A 13,886-nucleotide genomic window follows, 5' to 3' on the forward strand; every position below is an offset into this window, starting at 1 on the left:
AGACCTCAGAACACACTGATGTTTCTTCTTGATGCCTCACCTCCATGTACAGTAATTAATCATTTTAATTGAAGTTATCCTTGAGAACAGGCATCACGCAGAAGATTTGTAATCCTGTTAAACATTGGAATTATTATTGAAATTAATCAGGCCCCAGATAAAGTGTGTAAATATTTTTAGACAGCCAGAACATGAAGACATTAAACACTTAACCAGGCAATGATTTTGATATGCTGTCACCACCAAACATAAAGTGTGATTTCCTGCTATAAAATAAAGCAGTAAGAATATAATTACAAATGCAGCTACATTCATTGCTAAAGGTCTCTACTGTCTCACAACTACAGTTCACAATTCAAATTCAGACATCAAATATCTGAAGCATTTAATGTAAAAGATGCAAATACAGCAGATTTATGGTGAAGGGTAAACATTCATACTCTTGCTTTTCTTCCTTTTATCTGCAAAAAAACTATTTTAGAAATCTTAATATGTAAAAGATGTCCTCTTATATCACACAATATGGTCACAATATTGGCCTACACTATAATAAGTTCTACAAGCAAACTTATTTTAGAAGTCAATCAAACTGGATTTTGTTTTTTAATATTTTCATTTCAAAACAAATGAATGCTTTCCTCTTCTTTGCTGACTGTTTCTATTTTAAAATATTTATGTTGTGACCTCAAAATACAGTCCTGGCCACTTGTCGTCAATAATGACAGAATCACATACAATGGAAAATTGCTGGGTGATGATTGGGAGAACATGAGAAGCCTGTGCAATGTACAGCGTGGCCCTTTATTACTGGAAGGGCTGTGATTAGCTGCCTTCTAAATTCCTCCACTGATTGGCTTGGGTGCAGCCTAATGAGCTCCACTGTCTGTCCCCAGCGGAGGGACTTCACATTGTCTGCGTTTCAAGTGTGAGTTTCAGATGGTGACCAAGCTTAAGAGAAGACGTAAATAGACAAGCAGGCTCCCTCGTCTCTCTCTTTGCCAGGTTTCCAAGCACAGTCTTGGTCCTGAGATGACAGATGTAATGGATGATTTGTTTCAAAGATCTGTGATGATGTTTGTTCAGTGAAAGACTAGATTGATTTAACAGTTTGAAGACATTGATATTTTATAAAAGATTCTAAGGCCAGACACATTTATTTGAACATCACCTATCAACAACTGAGCAATTCAAAGTCTTTTACATAAACAGACCAGAGAGTGAGGTTTACAATTGCAACCATTTGGTGCTTGATACAAACCAATAATATTTTAAAATCAATTCTTTGACAAACCAGAAGCCAGTGCAAAAAAATTTCAAACCAGAGTGATGTAGCACCAGTAGCAGCAATAGTGACATAGTAAATATTATTGACAGTATTGGTCAGCTTCACAGACCAAGCATAAGTCCTGTTCTAAATATGGAATATTTGACTTGAAAAATATTTTTGAATGCTTCTAAATGTAGTTTTTTAGTTATCCCAGTCAATCTCCCTTTGTATTACTCAGATTAACCTCTGGATAGGTCTACAATCATCACAAAGTGGTTCACTCAGGCTTCCATAAATGTAACAGGATTAACATGTGCACTGTTGTCACCATCTTTAGAATTGCAATTTGCTCCAATCCCGTTTCAGTGTTATAGTATGTGCTGTAAAGTTCGAAGAAGACCCTCTTACAGCATCACTATTCTTGTTTTGGGTGATGGAGTCATGACATTAAGACAGTGAGACTGTCCTAACTGTGACAGTAACTTCAACCTCCACAGTGTTAAAGGAAGATCAAGTCATCAGCTGGAGAAAAAGAAGGATGAGACTGTCCCTTTTGGCTGCTATCGGATTCCCTTCCTCTGTAGTGATGTAGTGTCCCCAGTAAAAAAGGGCAGCAAGCAGCTTTGTTTAGCCTGCCCCCATCTAATCCCTGTGTGGCCAGTGAAGGGCTTTTGAGAGAGCGAGGGAGGGAAAGAGAGCATGCGGGCCACAGAGGCTGCATCAGCCCCCTTAAGGAGCCATGGCCCCCGCTCTTAGAAATCCCAAGAAACTTCACACCTCTCTGTAGGGACTATAAATAGGCTCCATCTGTCCCCCCAGGCTCAGTTACAGCCTCATTCCTTTTGGCATGGTTGGAGGGCATGGAAGGAAGCACTCGGGGTTTGAAAAAGAGGTGGGGGATGGTGGTGGACAGAACCAGAGTCCAAAACCTACTCTCTAGTCATCACAGGTGGCTGACTGGGTGACCTCTGCTGCATGTTTTGAGGCAAAGGAAGTTCATCAGCACTCTCTGTCATTTCCTTCTCTACTGCAACCCTTTCGACGCTCCAACTCTTCACAGAGGCAAAATGCCAGTGACCTGGGAGCCTTCGCCATCTTTGGAATCTTACACCACACTGCACTCATGGCATGATTTTTTTCCCCCCTCAAGCTCAGGTTCTTCACATTACATAAATCATACTTTGCACAGGAGGAGGCTAAAGTTAGGACAAGGTTAGCACTGTATTTTAAAAATCCTTGCCTGTGTCATTTCTCCTTCACAGAACCTTAATTGCACAGCTCACAATTTCAGTCCTGGGTCTTGTAACGTGCATGACATTTTTTCCGTTCAGTAAGAGTTCACGTCAGGATCCGTGTTTGAAAAACAGTGAAGTTGATATTGAATGTGAGAGATGCAAAGCAACATGCAGACATTAGTGATCTTGATCACACTGTCATTCCAGAGAGGAGACCATAATAGTTCCTGTCCTGAAGCAACGCTGAAGGTGATATTGTGAAATCCCTTGCTTGCCCCTTCAATGGCAAATCTAGTGAGCGAGGAGGTGACACAGAAAAGATAGACTCAAGCATACCAGATTGGAGAAAAAATAACCCCCTTCCTCTCACATCCCTCTGTTGCTCAGTTTAAAGTGGCATACTCCAAAAAAACTTCTTTTTCTTAACTGATGGAACTCAGCTGAGTTTACTAAGGTCTCCGCTTTATTCCATTTACATATTTTTCATCCCTGCGTATGAGCTCTCATAGCCCACAGCTTCCCTCTTTTGGCTGCAATATCACTCTGGAACGCTCATGCAAATTAAGTGAAATCATTTAAATAAAATGAAGTAGTTGGCAAAATAATAGTGTTTTGTTTAAATGCACCCCATTTGCTCTGTTCCATTGTGTACTCCACTTTGGACATTGTATCCCATTACTGTTTACTGATACTTAACCCTGTGAGACCTGAACTATGAAAGAATGGTCAGAAAATTCTAATTTTTCAGATATGAACTCTTTATTTGTCCCTTTGACAAAATGTAAAAAAAAATAATTAAAAAAATAAATTCTAAGTATATTTTATATTTTATACACCAATTTTCTGCTCGATATAACTACTAACTGTAATTATAAAACTGAGTAATACAACGTTTTAAGGACAAACTAACTATTCATTTAAAAAATATTGTAAGTGTTTCAAAGAAATTCTCACCATAAACCATGAAATGATCAACTTTCTTGACCCTGAGAAACACAAATGTGTGCTAGTGCGAGGCAGCCATTTTGAAAGAAAGAAAAAACACATGTCAAAACATTTGGAAAGTGAGGAGTGTCCACCAGGAGTTAGTATACGAGCATAAGAGTTCATCTAAAAGGGTTAAATGCAAAGTTTATGCTTGATGGTGATGCAATGAGTCCCAGAAATGTGGGTATCATATATGATACGTACGGGCTCACAGGGTTAAACATCCCAATTTCGGTGATCACTGATGTTTCATCTGATCTTATTCCCACCAGGCTAAAAATAATATTCATGATAATGTTTGAAACAGAGTCATGCAACTTTAAACCTTTTTGTACAGAAGGATGTGAAGGTGTCATTAGACGCCCACATTTTATTGAACAAATTACTTTAGTTTCTCCTATAATCCTTTAAGAGGCAATGTAGACTTATTGCACACATACATTTTGTTGTCTCAGTTGCTACAAATGAAACAGTTTGAATTAGAGAGGAGCTAAAGAACAACACTTTCAGAGCATATGTTGGCCAACTGGAAGGCCAGGCTGCCAATATAGGAACACAGGTCAAGTAAAAAATATCAGTAGGCCTGACAGTTGTCATTCACAGTCTAAGTAGGATATTTATAGATCAGTATTGTTTGAGCTTGGAAGAAGAGCCATTGTGCATAACTTATGCAATGTACTCATACAAACTACAAATTTTTCCTATTTCACTGACTTTTGGTTTAACACCACTAATCCATAAAAAAACTGGGTCTGTAGTCCTACCTGTTCATACAGTGAGACACATTAACACCATAACTCTAGGAATGGCAATGCTGGTCAGTCCTCCACTTTAGTTCAGACTGAAATGTCTCAAATAACTATTAGATTGGATTGCAGTGAAATTTAGTACATACATTCATTGTACCCAATAAACTCCATGCTTTTGATCTAGCGCCACCAACATGTAAAAGTTTTTAACTCTTTTACACTCAACAAAATCCCTACAAAACAAACGACACTCTAATCAGTCACAGGTGTGCTTTGAGTTTAGTGCTAATTAGCAAATATTATCATGCTAACAGGCCTAAGGTGGCGGACATGGTAAACATTATTCTCGCTAAAAATCAATATGTTCGCATTGTCCTTGTCAGCATGTTAGCATGCTGATGTTAGAGCTTAGCTGAAAACACTGCAAAATACAGCTTCACAGAAGCTTTAGTGTGGCTGTGGACTTTCAGTCTTGTGCACTGTTTCCTTTCCTGCTGACTGTCATGCAAAAAGTGCTTTGCACTGAGCTATGCTAAACATTGTGCAGCCAATGAGCGTATAGTTAAATCTAGAGCCTGTGACATTTGTGTTGCTGTATTCCCGTAAACATGTAGACATCAGAGCTCTGCATGGTGAAAAGTCAGCTTTTAAATGCTGCAACAATTTGTCACAAAAACACATCAAAGGTTGTGTTATCATTCATGCCTGTCTTGGGTGTATTTTGTGTATTTTGCTGAGTAGGCCCAGAGATGCAGGATTTAATGTAATGCCATCAACTGTGTTAAACTGGCTACACATGTCTTTATGTGGAAAGCACTGTGTACAAAGAAAGATCCTCTGTTTTTCACAATAATTTTCCTCTGAGAAGTGTTTGAATAGTAAAAACTCCATCTGCTTGTTAGAAGTGTCTCTTTGAGAACGGAATTTCTGACAAGAGATGTAACAGTGTGTCTCCCTGATTTACATGTTTTTTACTGTTTTCATTCTTTTTTTTTCTGTAAATTCTGCAGATAACACCAACCCAAACCCAAGATGTTCTCCAGACCAGATTGGCAGAAACAAAATAATAAAAATTTAACAACAACACCAGAAACAACAAAACAACTTATTGAGCTTTTTAAATTGGAATTTCTGCTTCCTCTCCTCTCATTCTACCTGATTCATGGACAGCAACGGTGGTCACCAAGGATGGTTGTTGAAATTGATCTTAAGATGGCATGTGTCACCACTGTGCCCTTTACTGTACAGCTGAACCCCGCCTCCCCCTTTTCTAAAAGATCTGACCTTACATTTCCAGTATGGCTTTCCCAGAGGAGCTGGACACTGATGACGAATAAGGGTTGCATGTTTAGTCAGAAGGAGAAGATTGTTTATCTTTACTAATGTGATAGGCCTACTTAGAATGACTGAGTAACAGTACACTAAAAATGCATTTAGGAACCTGTTTGTTCCGGCTGCCGAGCAAACTTTAACCATAGAGACCTACTTTTTGAAGCCTATTATTTGTTATTTGAACTAGAATTACAGAGCAGGCAATATTACCAATTTCATAGATTCAGTGTATTGATACAGCTCACAGACTTTGTTTTAACTGGCACTCGAAACTTGAATCCTTAAAATGGATACCTAAAAGAAATCTCCAAATTATTGTAGATTGTGTGCAACTCATGAATCACACAACAAAACTTGGTAGTCTTGATAGCCAGATAAACTTGATACCTCTTTTTTCTGTAGCCAAGCTGACCTGCCATTAAGAATCCATTAAGATTCTATAGTGGAGCTCAGATTGGACTGCAGCACAGGTGCAAGGACCGGGGCAGAGTTTCTATCGGGGGAGGGAGAGAAGGGAAGTCAGACTTGGAGAAGGTGCAGTGGGGTGGCCTGGGTGAGCCCAGATGACAGCTGAGGGACCGTGGCTTTCTCTGGTTTACCCTCATGGAGATGGGGTCAGTGAAAGCCAGCGGGTGGGGGAGGGAAGGGCCTGCAGAGCGAAGGAATTTATGCAGTTCTGTCCGTCACCAGGCCCCGTCATGGTGGTGGGGACAGGGCTGCACCGCTGGCACTGGGAGACAGATATAGACAAGAATTAAGAAGACAGAATTTGCACTCTTAGCCTTGTCCGGGTTACTGGCATCAGCAGCTGAAAGCCCCACTAGATCTCCAGCACTCTATTACGTCACATCCTCCTCTGGGAGTGGTGGTGACCGCTCACCAACACAGAGCCCCAAACAGAACACAGGTGCTGCTCTACCCAATTCACATAGCGACTAGAAATAAACAAAGGCTCATTATTAGATCTGAAAGACACCACTTCCACCATCTGTCCATCTAAAGCCTGGTCCTTTGACAGTTTCTCAAATACTAATTTGAACCACTTGTTGCTTCTCCATATTTTTGTTCTTCCTCTTGCATTTATCTCTTTTTCAGTTTACCACACTGTTTACACATATATTCTAAATGGGTTGGTTTCAGCACTGAAGCCTTGAATAAAATATTCAGCTAAATATTCATGTTTTTATGTCTGCTCCATTACATCAAATGCAGACATCCTAGATGTATTGTGCATCATATTTTTTTTACGCATATTTTCCCCAAATTCTGATGAAGTTTGCTGATGTGGGCTAATTATGTTTCTGGGAACTCAGGGATCTATGAAAAATTTTAAAATAAAGTAGAGTGCAATGCTTCACTACACAACATTAGATGAAACCTCAGATGAGTCTGGCAGAGTTGCAGTCAGAGATGAGTAATACTCACATCAATGAGGCCAAACTAAAATGTGTCTAATCATGATAGTAATAAAAACATATGTTGCTATCCTGACATAACGTCCACCCGATTGATAAACACTGATGTCACTAATGTGAGACTTGACTCCTGAATATCTGGCTTAAAAGATGAAGGTATGAAGAGTCATCAAATTCAAAGGTGAGTGAAAAGAGTTTAGCTTAAACTACCCTCACACACACCCAAGATCTACACTGATAAAGCTCTCAGAGCAAAGGACCATGAACGGTTTCTTCCTTCCTGGGAAACTTATTTCTGACAATTCAGTGCAAAAATAATTTCTACCTGACAGAAGCTGATGTTTACCAGAGTGTGTAAGTGTTATGCAACTCCACATTGGATATGCTCCTCTCTTGCTCCTCTCTTACACTGAAAACCTCTCTCTCTCTCTCTCTCTCTCTCTCTCTCTCTCTCTCTCTCTCTTGCTTCTCAATGCTCCATTCAGGCTTTAATTGCCCTGTTCTTTGAGACAATACATGCAGATTTGTGTTATTTACAAATATAATAAAACGTATTAAAAAAATAATATATATATTTTTTAACATCGTCAAATGCTAAAACGTTAAATCATCCTCACATATACGAGACTGAGCTCAGACTGTGCGTAATGGTGCGCATCGTAAAAGTGGAACTGTTGACTTGTGGTGCAGAGGAAATCGCACAGCGCCAGGTAACCTCTCACACCGTTTCCAATGTTTTCGTTTTTGATTATAGATATATGACATAAATAAACACTTTCTGGCCCGCATCCCTAAATTCCATGTTTAGAGAGGACGCCCCCCACCACACACACCCCTCCCATCAGCTATCCAATCCTTACACGGGAACAGCGTTGACGGGGGTCAAGAGGAAAAATAGCCTCATATATATACGCCCAAACGGTGATTTCTTGCTCCGAGTCCCCTCCACTCTGCTACACTCCTTGTGTTGTCACCCGAACCGGGAATTGTCTGTGCATCAGGAACAAAGTAGATCTACTATCAGCTGAAATGGCACCCAAGAAGGACCCTAAGGCTCCCGCCAAAAAGGCCGAACCAGCACCAGCACCTGCACCGGCACCCGAGCCAGCCCCTGCACCTGCAGCTCCCGCTGTCGACCTGTCCGCCGTCAAGGTACAAAGAGTGTGAAAGCATGATCTGGGGGAGGCATGGAGGCTGGATGATGGCTGCTCAGGAAGAGCTGGGATTTGACTTTTACCCTCAGAGTTGCATGACAGAACTAGACCTACTCCAGTGGTTTCCAAAATGGAAGGGGCTTCTTGATGGAGATTGTAGAGTGTTTGTTTGTTTTTCCAAACATTTGTAGGAGGGACAATGTGAGAACAACAGAGGACTATCGTGACTACTTTGATAATAGGAGTTATGTACAGGACAGATACAGCCTAAGTTACGCATGCATCATATCCAAGAAAAAAGATGATAGTGATGGAAGAGGAAGTTCAAATTTTGTTCAATTAAGGATCTTTTTTGTTTAATGCACATCTATCTTCACTTTGACGTTACAAGCAAAGTATTTAAAAAAAAGGAGTGGTCACATTTATGTAAACATCTGTGAGTGGATGCACAGTTCATAGTGAGAGCAGCTGCAGACTTGAGGGGCCACACAGTCAGAGTTGTGCAAAGGACTGAGGAGAATGACTAGAACCATGGATAGCTCACCCTGGTTCAGACCACACCCCCCACCTCTCTGGATTGGACTAACTCAGTGGTGACTAATGTGTGACGGCAATGCAGGGTGACACCAAATGTGGACATGTTAATGTAGCTAAAGATGGACCTCTGCAGATCAGGTGCAACCATGTGAAGCTAATTTTGGCAAAGAGACAAGTTTAATCCCAGTTTAGACCTGATCGATTAGTCCAGATTAAGTGGAAAATGCCTGTTTATGCTGATCTTTTGACAATAAGTGATTGTGTTGCATTTGTATGTTTTATACTAACACGGCTGCTTTGTATCGGCTTGTAGGTGGAGTTCAGCGCAGACCAGATTGAAGGTAATTAAACCTCATTTTACCTTTTAAACCACGTGACAATCATCATTGACTCTTGGCCCACAGTCTTGGCAAATCAGAAAAGCCGTCCATGTAATAAATCACTATGCTGGAAACTGAGAAGTTTGATAGTAAACCGATGAAGAGAACGGTGGCCTTCCCTCAAAGATGAACATGAGCTCAATGCCAAAGACATCCCAGCAGGTCACAAAAGTATTCATGGCAGATGGTTACTTCTGTCATTTTTGTGTTTTGACATTCCTCAAGAATAACAAATGGCTTGGGAAATCTAATATTGGTTAATGAATGGGTTAAGAACCCATTCATGTCATTCAAAATTCCAGAAAATTTTAAAGTAAACTTAAAACTTAAAATGCCATATAAAAGGAAGAAAAGCTGGTGTGTTTTCAGCAGCGTAGCTGAAACAAATAAAAACTTGAATGCTGCATCAAAAAGACAGGATCTACAACATGGTAGCCTTTAAAAAATGAGTATTTCTTGGCTTTCTGCATAGCTATGTCAGCTGTTGTCAATGCAACATTTTTTAAGTGGTAGCGTGTAAAAAAAAGTAGTGTGGGCTGAACATCTGCAGGCTTTCATCTGAAACAAGCACCATCTGATTGTACTGATTATCGCTTCCAACCAGAGCAGGTAACACAAACAAAGCAGATTTGTTTCATCTCAAAAATGCTTTTAAAAAATCTGATTGCATCACGTATTAACCACAGTCTAGAGACCACCGATGAAGAGGGCGACATTGATGAGTTTAATTCACCGATGACTGGAGGGTAGAGCGTCACATAACAATTCAACCAGTCCCTTAGTCCTAATGTTAACTTGCAAATTGTTTATTGGCAGTTTGCTGGTGACTTGAGATTCGCTGTCACTGGATCATTGACACCAGAACATGTGCCAAGAGCCTACATATTTTCACAGCAGCCAAAAAGAAATTCAGCACTTCATTTCAGGGATTACAGAAGGATGGTATAAAAGAATAATGAAATGATAGTATAGTATTTGATAAAGAGAAACACCTGCGTGCTATTGGTCCTTTCTAACCCTGAATTGGACACCATCGGAGTAGACCTGTTGTCTGGCTGCGTGTTACGCTGCAGTCAGCATTCCCTACTTTTACTCAGCTCACCCACAGAGGGCCTTGCCTTTAAAAGGAGGGGGCTCATATTCTCAGCTATGTTTATCAATTCCAAGGTGGTCTTTTAAAAGAGCCCATAGCCCTGCTGAGAGAGAGACAGCTGAGATAGAAATAGCATGAAGGGTGACGGCGCTCGGCAGGAGTCAGTCTATTCAGCCTGTAATACCACAACCTATAGAGATGTCTTGCCCTTGTTTAAAGTTTCCCTTGTCAGTTTGGAGAGGAGCTGCCTCCACCTGCTGGCAGGAATACAACAGCCACAGTTGCTGAAATGCAAACCTCTCACTCCAAATATAGATTTTTTTTAACACATACTGTAAAAAAATCATAGAAGTATAGTATAAAACAAAACAGTTTTGTTTATGAATATGCATTTGAAGCTGGAGCTATTGCCTACATATAAAAACAATCACCTTTGCTTTTGACACAAATATATTTGAAATGTAGGAAATTTATTTTTGTTTTCATCTACTGACATCCACAGATTATTATAATGTACTTCATGGGATTTTAATGAGCTCATTAAGCTTTCACAATGACTATTACAGGCATTATCATATGACTCTACAGGAATATAAAATAAATGAAATGAAATACTTTAATAAAATTAAGGATATTGCTAAGTTGATGCAATTGAATGTGAAACACTGCTCACTACTAAATAGATTCACTGCTTGTTTCATTGTTATACGTTAGCTTTAAGTTAACTTTTAATATAAAAACACAATCATTATTGTTATTCTGGAATATAATTTATACCCTATATTAAAAACTGTACACTGAGTAAGTTAATTTTAAGTTTTTACTATAGGAATTACTACAGGGGATAACCAACTATCACAGCTGGGCAGTCCCTCAGGGAATATAAGAATTATCCATATAAGAAATATCATACTGTAAAAGATGAAGGCTTCACAAATTATAGTTTAGTCATGATAAACTCACTGTTGAACACCTATGACACACACAAACTTTACTTCCACTCTACAGACTACAGGGAGGCCTTTGGTCTGTTCGACAGGGTGGGTGACAACAAGGTGGCTTACAACCAGATCGCCGACATCATGCGCGCTCTTGGACAGAACCCCACCAACAAGGAGGTGAACAAGCTGCTGGGAAACCCCTCCACTGATGGTGAGAGAGAGTTTTAGTCTATCTGTGAATTAGTTCAGAGTTTGTGTGGTGATGTTAGGGGTTTGATAGCTTTAAAGCTTTTGGATGTTGAGCGCAATTTGTTACATTTAAATTTAATGCAAAAGAAATCTTAAAAAGTGCAAGTATTCAGTGTTTTCCAGCAAATTTAATCTTCATGGCACTGAAATTTTACAGCAGACTACTGGACATTTAAGATACAGTATTACTTTTAGTCCTAGTCTTAATATAATGATAGAATTAATCATTTATTATTGATATTAAAATGATTGGCAGTGTACCAATCATTATTAGCAGCACTTGTATATTCCTACAACTGATCAGTTGTACAGTGGGCTGATTTGTCTGAGGTGATGCATAGCATGTCTGTGTGTGGTGACCAGTAACTCATGGTTCTCTCTCCTTTATCACTGGTGGTCATGGTGTTATGACTGTTTTTTGGTGCATACAATGCAACTGCTGTACCTTTTGACAAAAGGTTGGATAGGAGGAAGAAACCATCAGTAACTGCTCATAAAAATGTATCATTGAGAGAATACAAAAAATGTCCCAGAAATGAAGCAAAATTTCCACCTTTGAATAAACACTATGTTTAGAGTATAGCACTGTGCTCTATGCACTATGCAATGCAACATCACAGCTAGATGTGGTCACGTACAAAAAGTCGACTCCTGTCCACATCCAGCTGGGAGGTCAAACATGCAACAGATTTGAGACTTTTAGTCAGTGCAACATCTCCCTATATTGAAATGTGCCTTTGATATTGTCTGCACTGACAAGCGACACAGGAATAAATCTCTGTAACCTTTAACCGAAAATACACCATGATGGTTAATCACTACTGACGGAGCCACTGCAGTTAATGACACACTATACACAACAAAGACTGTAGCAAGTCTGCAAACTACCAGATCAGATCATATATATATATAAAAACAAAGCAATAAATAAAACAAGTATCTAGCCAAGCATTTTTATCACAAAATCTCACCACGCTCCATCGTGATCCTTCAGAACCTGAAGAGAAGTAGAATCTGTAGCAGAGAGGTGAGAAAATATTGATGTTGAAATGTGTTGAAAATGGTTTTGTCTACATGATGCCTGTTGCTTCAAACCTGCCTGGCTTGTTCGCCTCTGGATGCAACTGACTATCATTTCTGCCTCTCTTCACGCAGACATGGCCAACAAGAGAGTAGAGTTCGAGGCTTTCCTGCCCATGCTCCAGACCATCATCAACAGCCCAAACAAAGCAGGATTCGAGGACTACGTTGAGGGTCTGCGTGTCTTCGACAAGGAGGGCAACGGCACAGTGATGGGTGCTGAGCTGCGTATTGTCCTGTCAACACTGGGTGAGTCAGGCTATGTCCCTGTTGGGTTTCTCTGTGCATGTGTGTGTTACTATGCGTTATTAATAATGGCTGTCCTCTGCCTCCCCCTACAGGAGAGAAAATGACTGAGGCTGAGATTGACGCTCTCATGGCAGGACAGGAGGACGAGAACGGCTGTGTCAACTACGAGGGTGAGTCACAAATTACAATATTATGACAAATAATATATGCCAATATAACAGTTTATTATATTTAATATATTAAATAATTAGTGCATACTAATATTTTTATATAATTTTAAAGGGGCACTCTGCCAATTTTACAAATCAAAATCAGTTTACTTAAAAAGTACAACTCTGTGAAAGCAGTTGCTATTTTCTTGGGAAAAAAAAAAGCCTGATGTTGTCATATTAAGGAAATGCAATTCAGTTGCATTATGGGAAACGTAGGCTTGGCCAAAACTAGGGACTAAAAGTTAAGATATTTATGAGTGTATGTGTATGGAGTGACTATTTAAATGCTCCTCACTCACTCATTTTCCCTCTCCTCTGTCCTCTCTGTGTGCTGCCCTGGTCTTCATCCACAGCCTTTGTCAAGCACATCATGTCTGTGTAAGGACCCTGCCACTGCGGTGGTGACATCGTATACGTGCAGACCCCATGGTGTCGCGACATCCACTCGCTGTTTCCTGTACCACCTGAGGAAGCAGGGGGAACAAAGGACTATGAGATGTCATTTCCTGAAATCTTCTTTTGTTTTGTTCTAAACTTTTTTTTTTCTCTGTCCAACTGGTGCTTTTTTTTCTCTCCTCCTCCTGCTGTTCAGCAAGTCATCCCGATTTCCCATGGGATGTTTTTTTCCTCATCTTCACCCAAGTCCTCCTGTCTCATTGGTTTTTTTTTTTTTTTATTGTCACTGGTTTTCACAGTGGAACAGTGATGGAGGGGATGGTGGGATAATGATGATCCCCTCCTCTCACTTTACTGTCTGGCTGGGTCTCTATCTGCCAGTGAAATGACTGATTTGGCCCCGGACAGGCCATCAAAATGAATCCACTCCTCACCCAACCCATCTCCCTAAGTCTTAACTTATTGTATCCTCTGCCATTTCACAATAAAATTTTCACAAATTCCCATTTTATTCCGGAATTTCTTTATTTGATGCAAGATGCATAATTGATTGAGACTGAAGCAGGCTAAAGGAAAAGACATTTTGAAGAATAAGCTTATGTGTTTTTTT

At 39.9% G+C, this 13,886-nt stretch overlaps 1 protein-coding gene across 1 annotated transcript; it reads left to right on the forward strand.

Annotated features, from left to right (window-relative positions):
* Nucleotides 1-7,906: 7,906 nt before the first annotated feature.
* On the forward strand, nucleotides 7,907-13,782 carry myl1 (myosin, light chain 1, alkali; skeletal, fast). Its single transcript, XM_041057259.1, has 6 exons — nucleotides 7,907-8,137; nucleotides 8,990-9,017; nucleotides 11,158-11,301; nucleotides 12,495-12,668; nucleotides 12,761-12,838; nucleotides 13,234-13,782. The coding sequence occupies exons 1-6, from the start codon at nucleotides 8,015-8,017 to the stop codon at nucleotides 13,260-13,262; spliced, it is 576 nt and encodes a 191-aa protein (XP_040913193.1). The 5' UTR covers nucleotides 7,907-8,014; the 3' UTR covers nucleotides 13,263-13,782.
* The last annotated feature ends 104 nt before the right edge of the window (nucleotides 13,783-13,886 follow it).

Source organism: Toxotes jaculatrix, chromosome 15, assembly GCF_017976425.1.
Source record: "Toxotes jaculatrix isolate fToxJac2 chromosome 15, fToxJac2.pri, whole genome shotgun sequence".
In the NCBI taxonomy this organism is placed as follows: domain Eukaryota; kingdom Metazoa; phylum Chordata; class Actinopteri; family Toxotidae; genus Toxotes; species Toxotes jaculatrix.

Coding starts and splice junctions, on each gene's coding strand:
- myl1 (XM_041057259.1), top strand. CDS start 8,015: ATGGCACCCAAGAAGGACCCTAAGGCTCCCGCCAAAAAGGCCGAACCA. Junction 9,018..11,157: donor CAGCGCAGACCAGATTGAAG/GTAATTAAACCT, acceptor TCCACTCTACAG/ACTACAGGGAGGCCTTTGGT. Junction 12,839..13,233: donor CGGCTGTGTCAACTACGAGG/GTGAGTCACAAA, acceptor CTTCATCCACAG/CCTTTGTCAAGCACATCATG.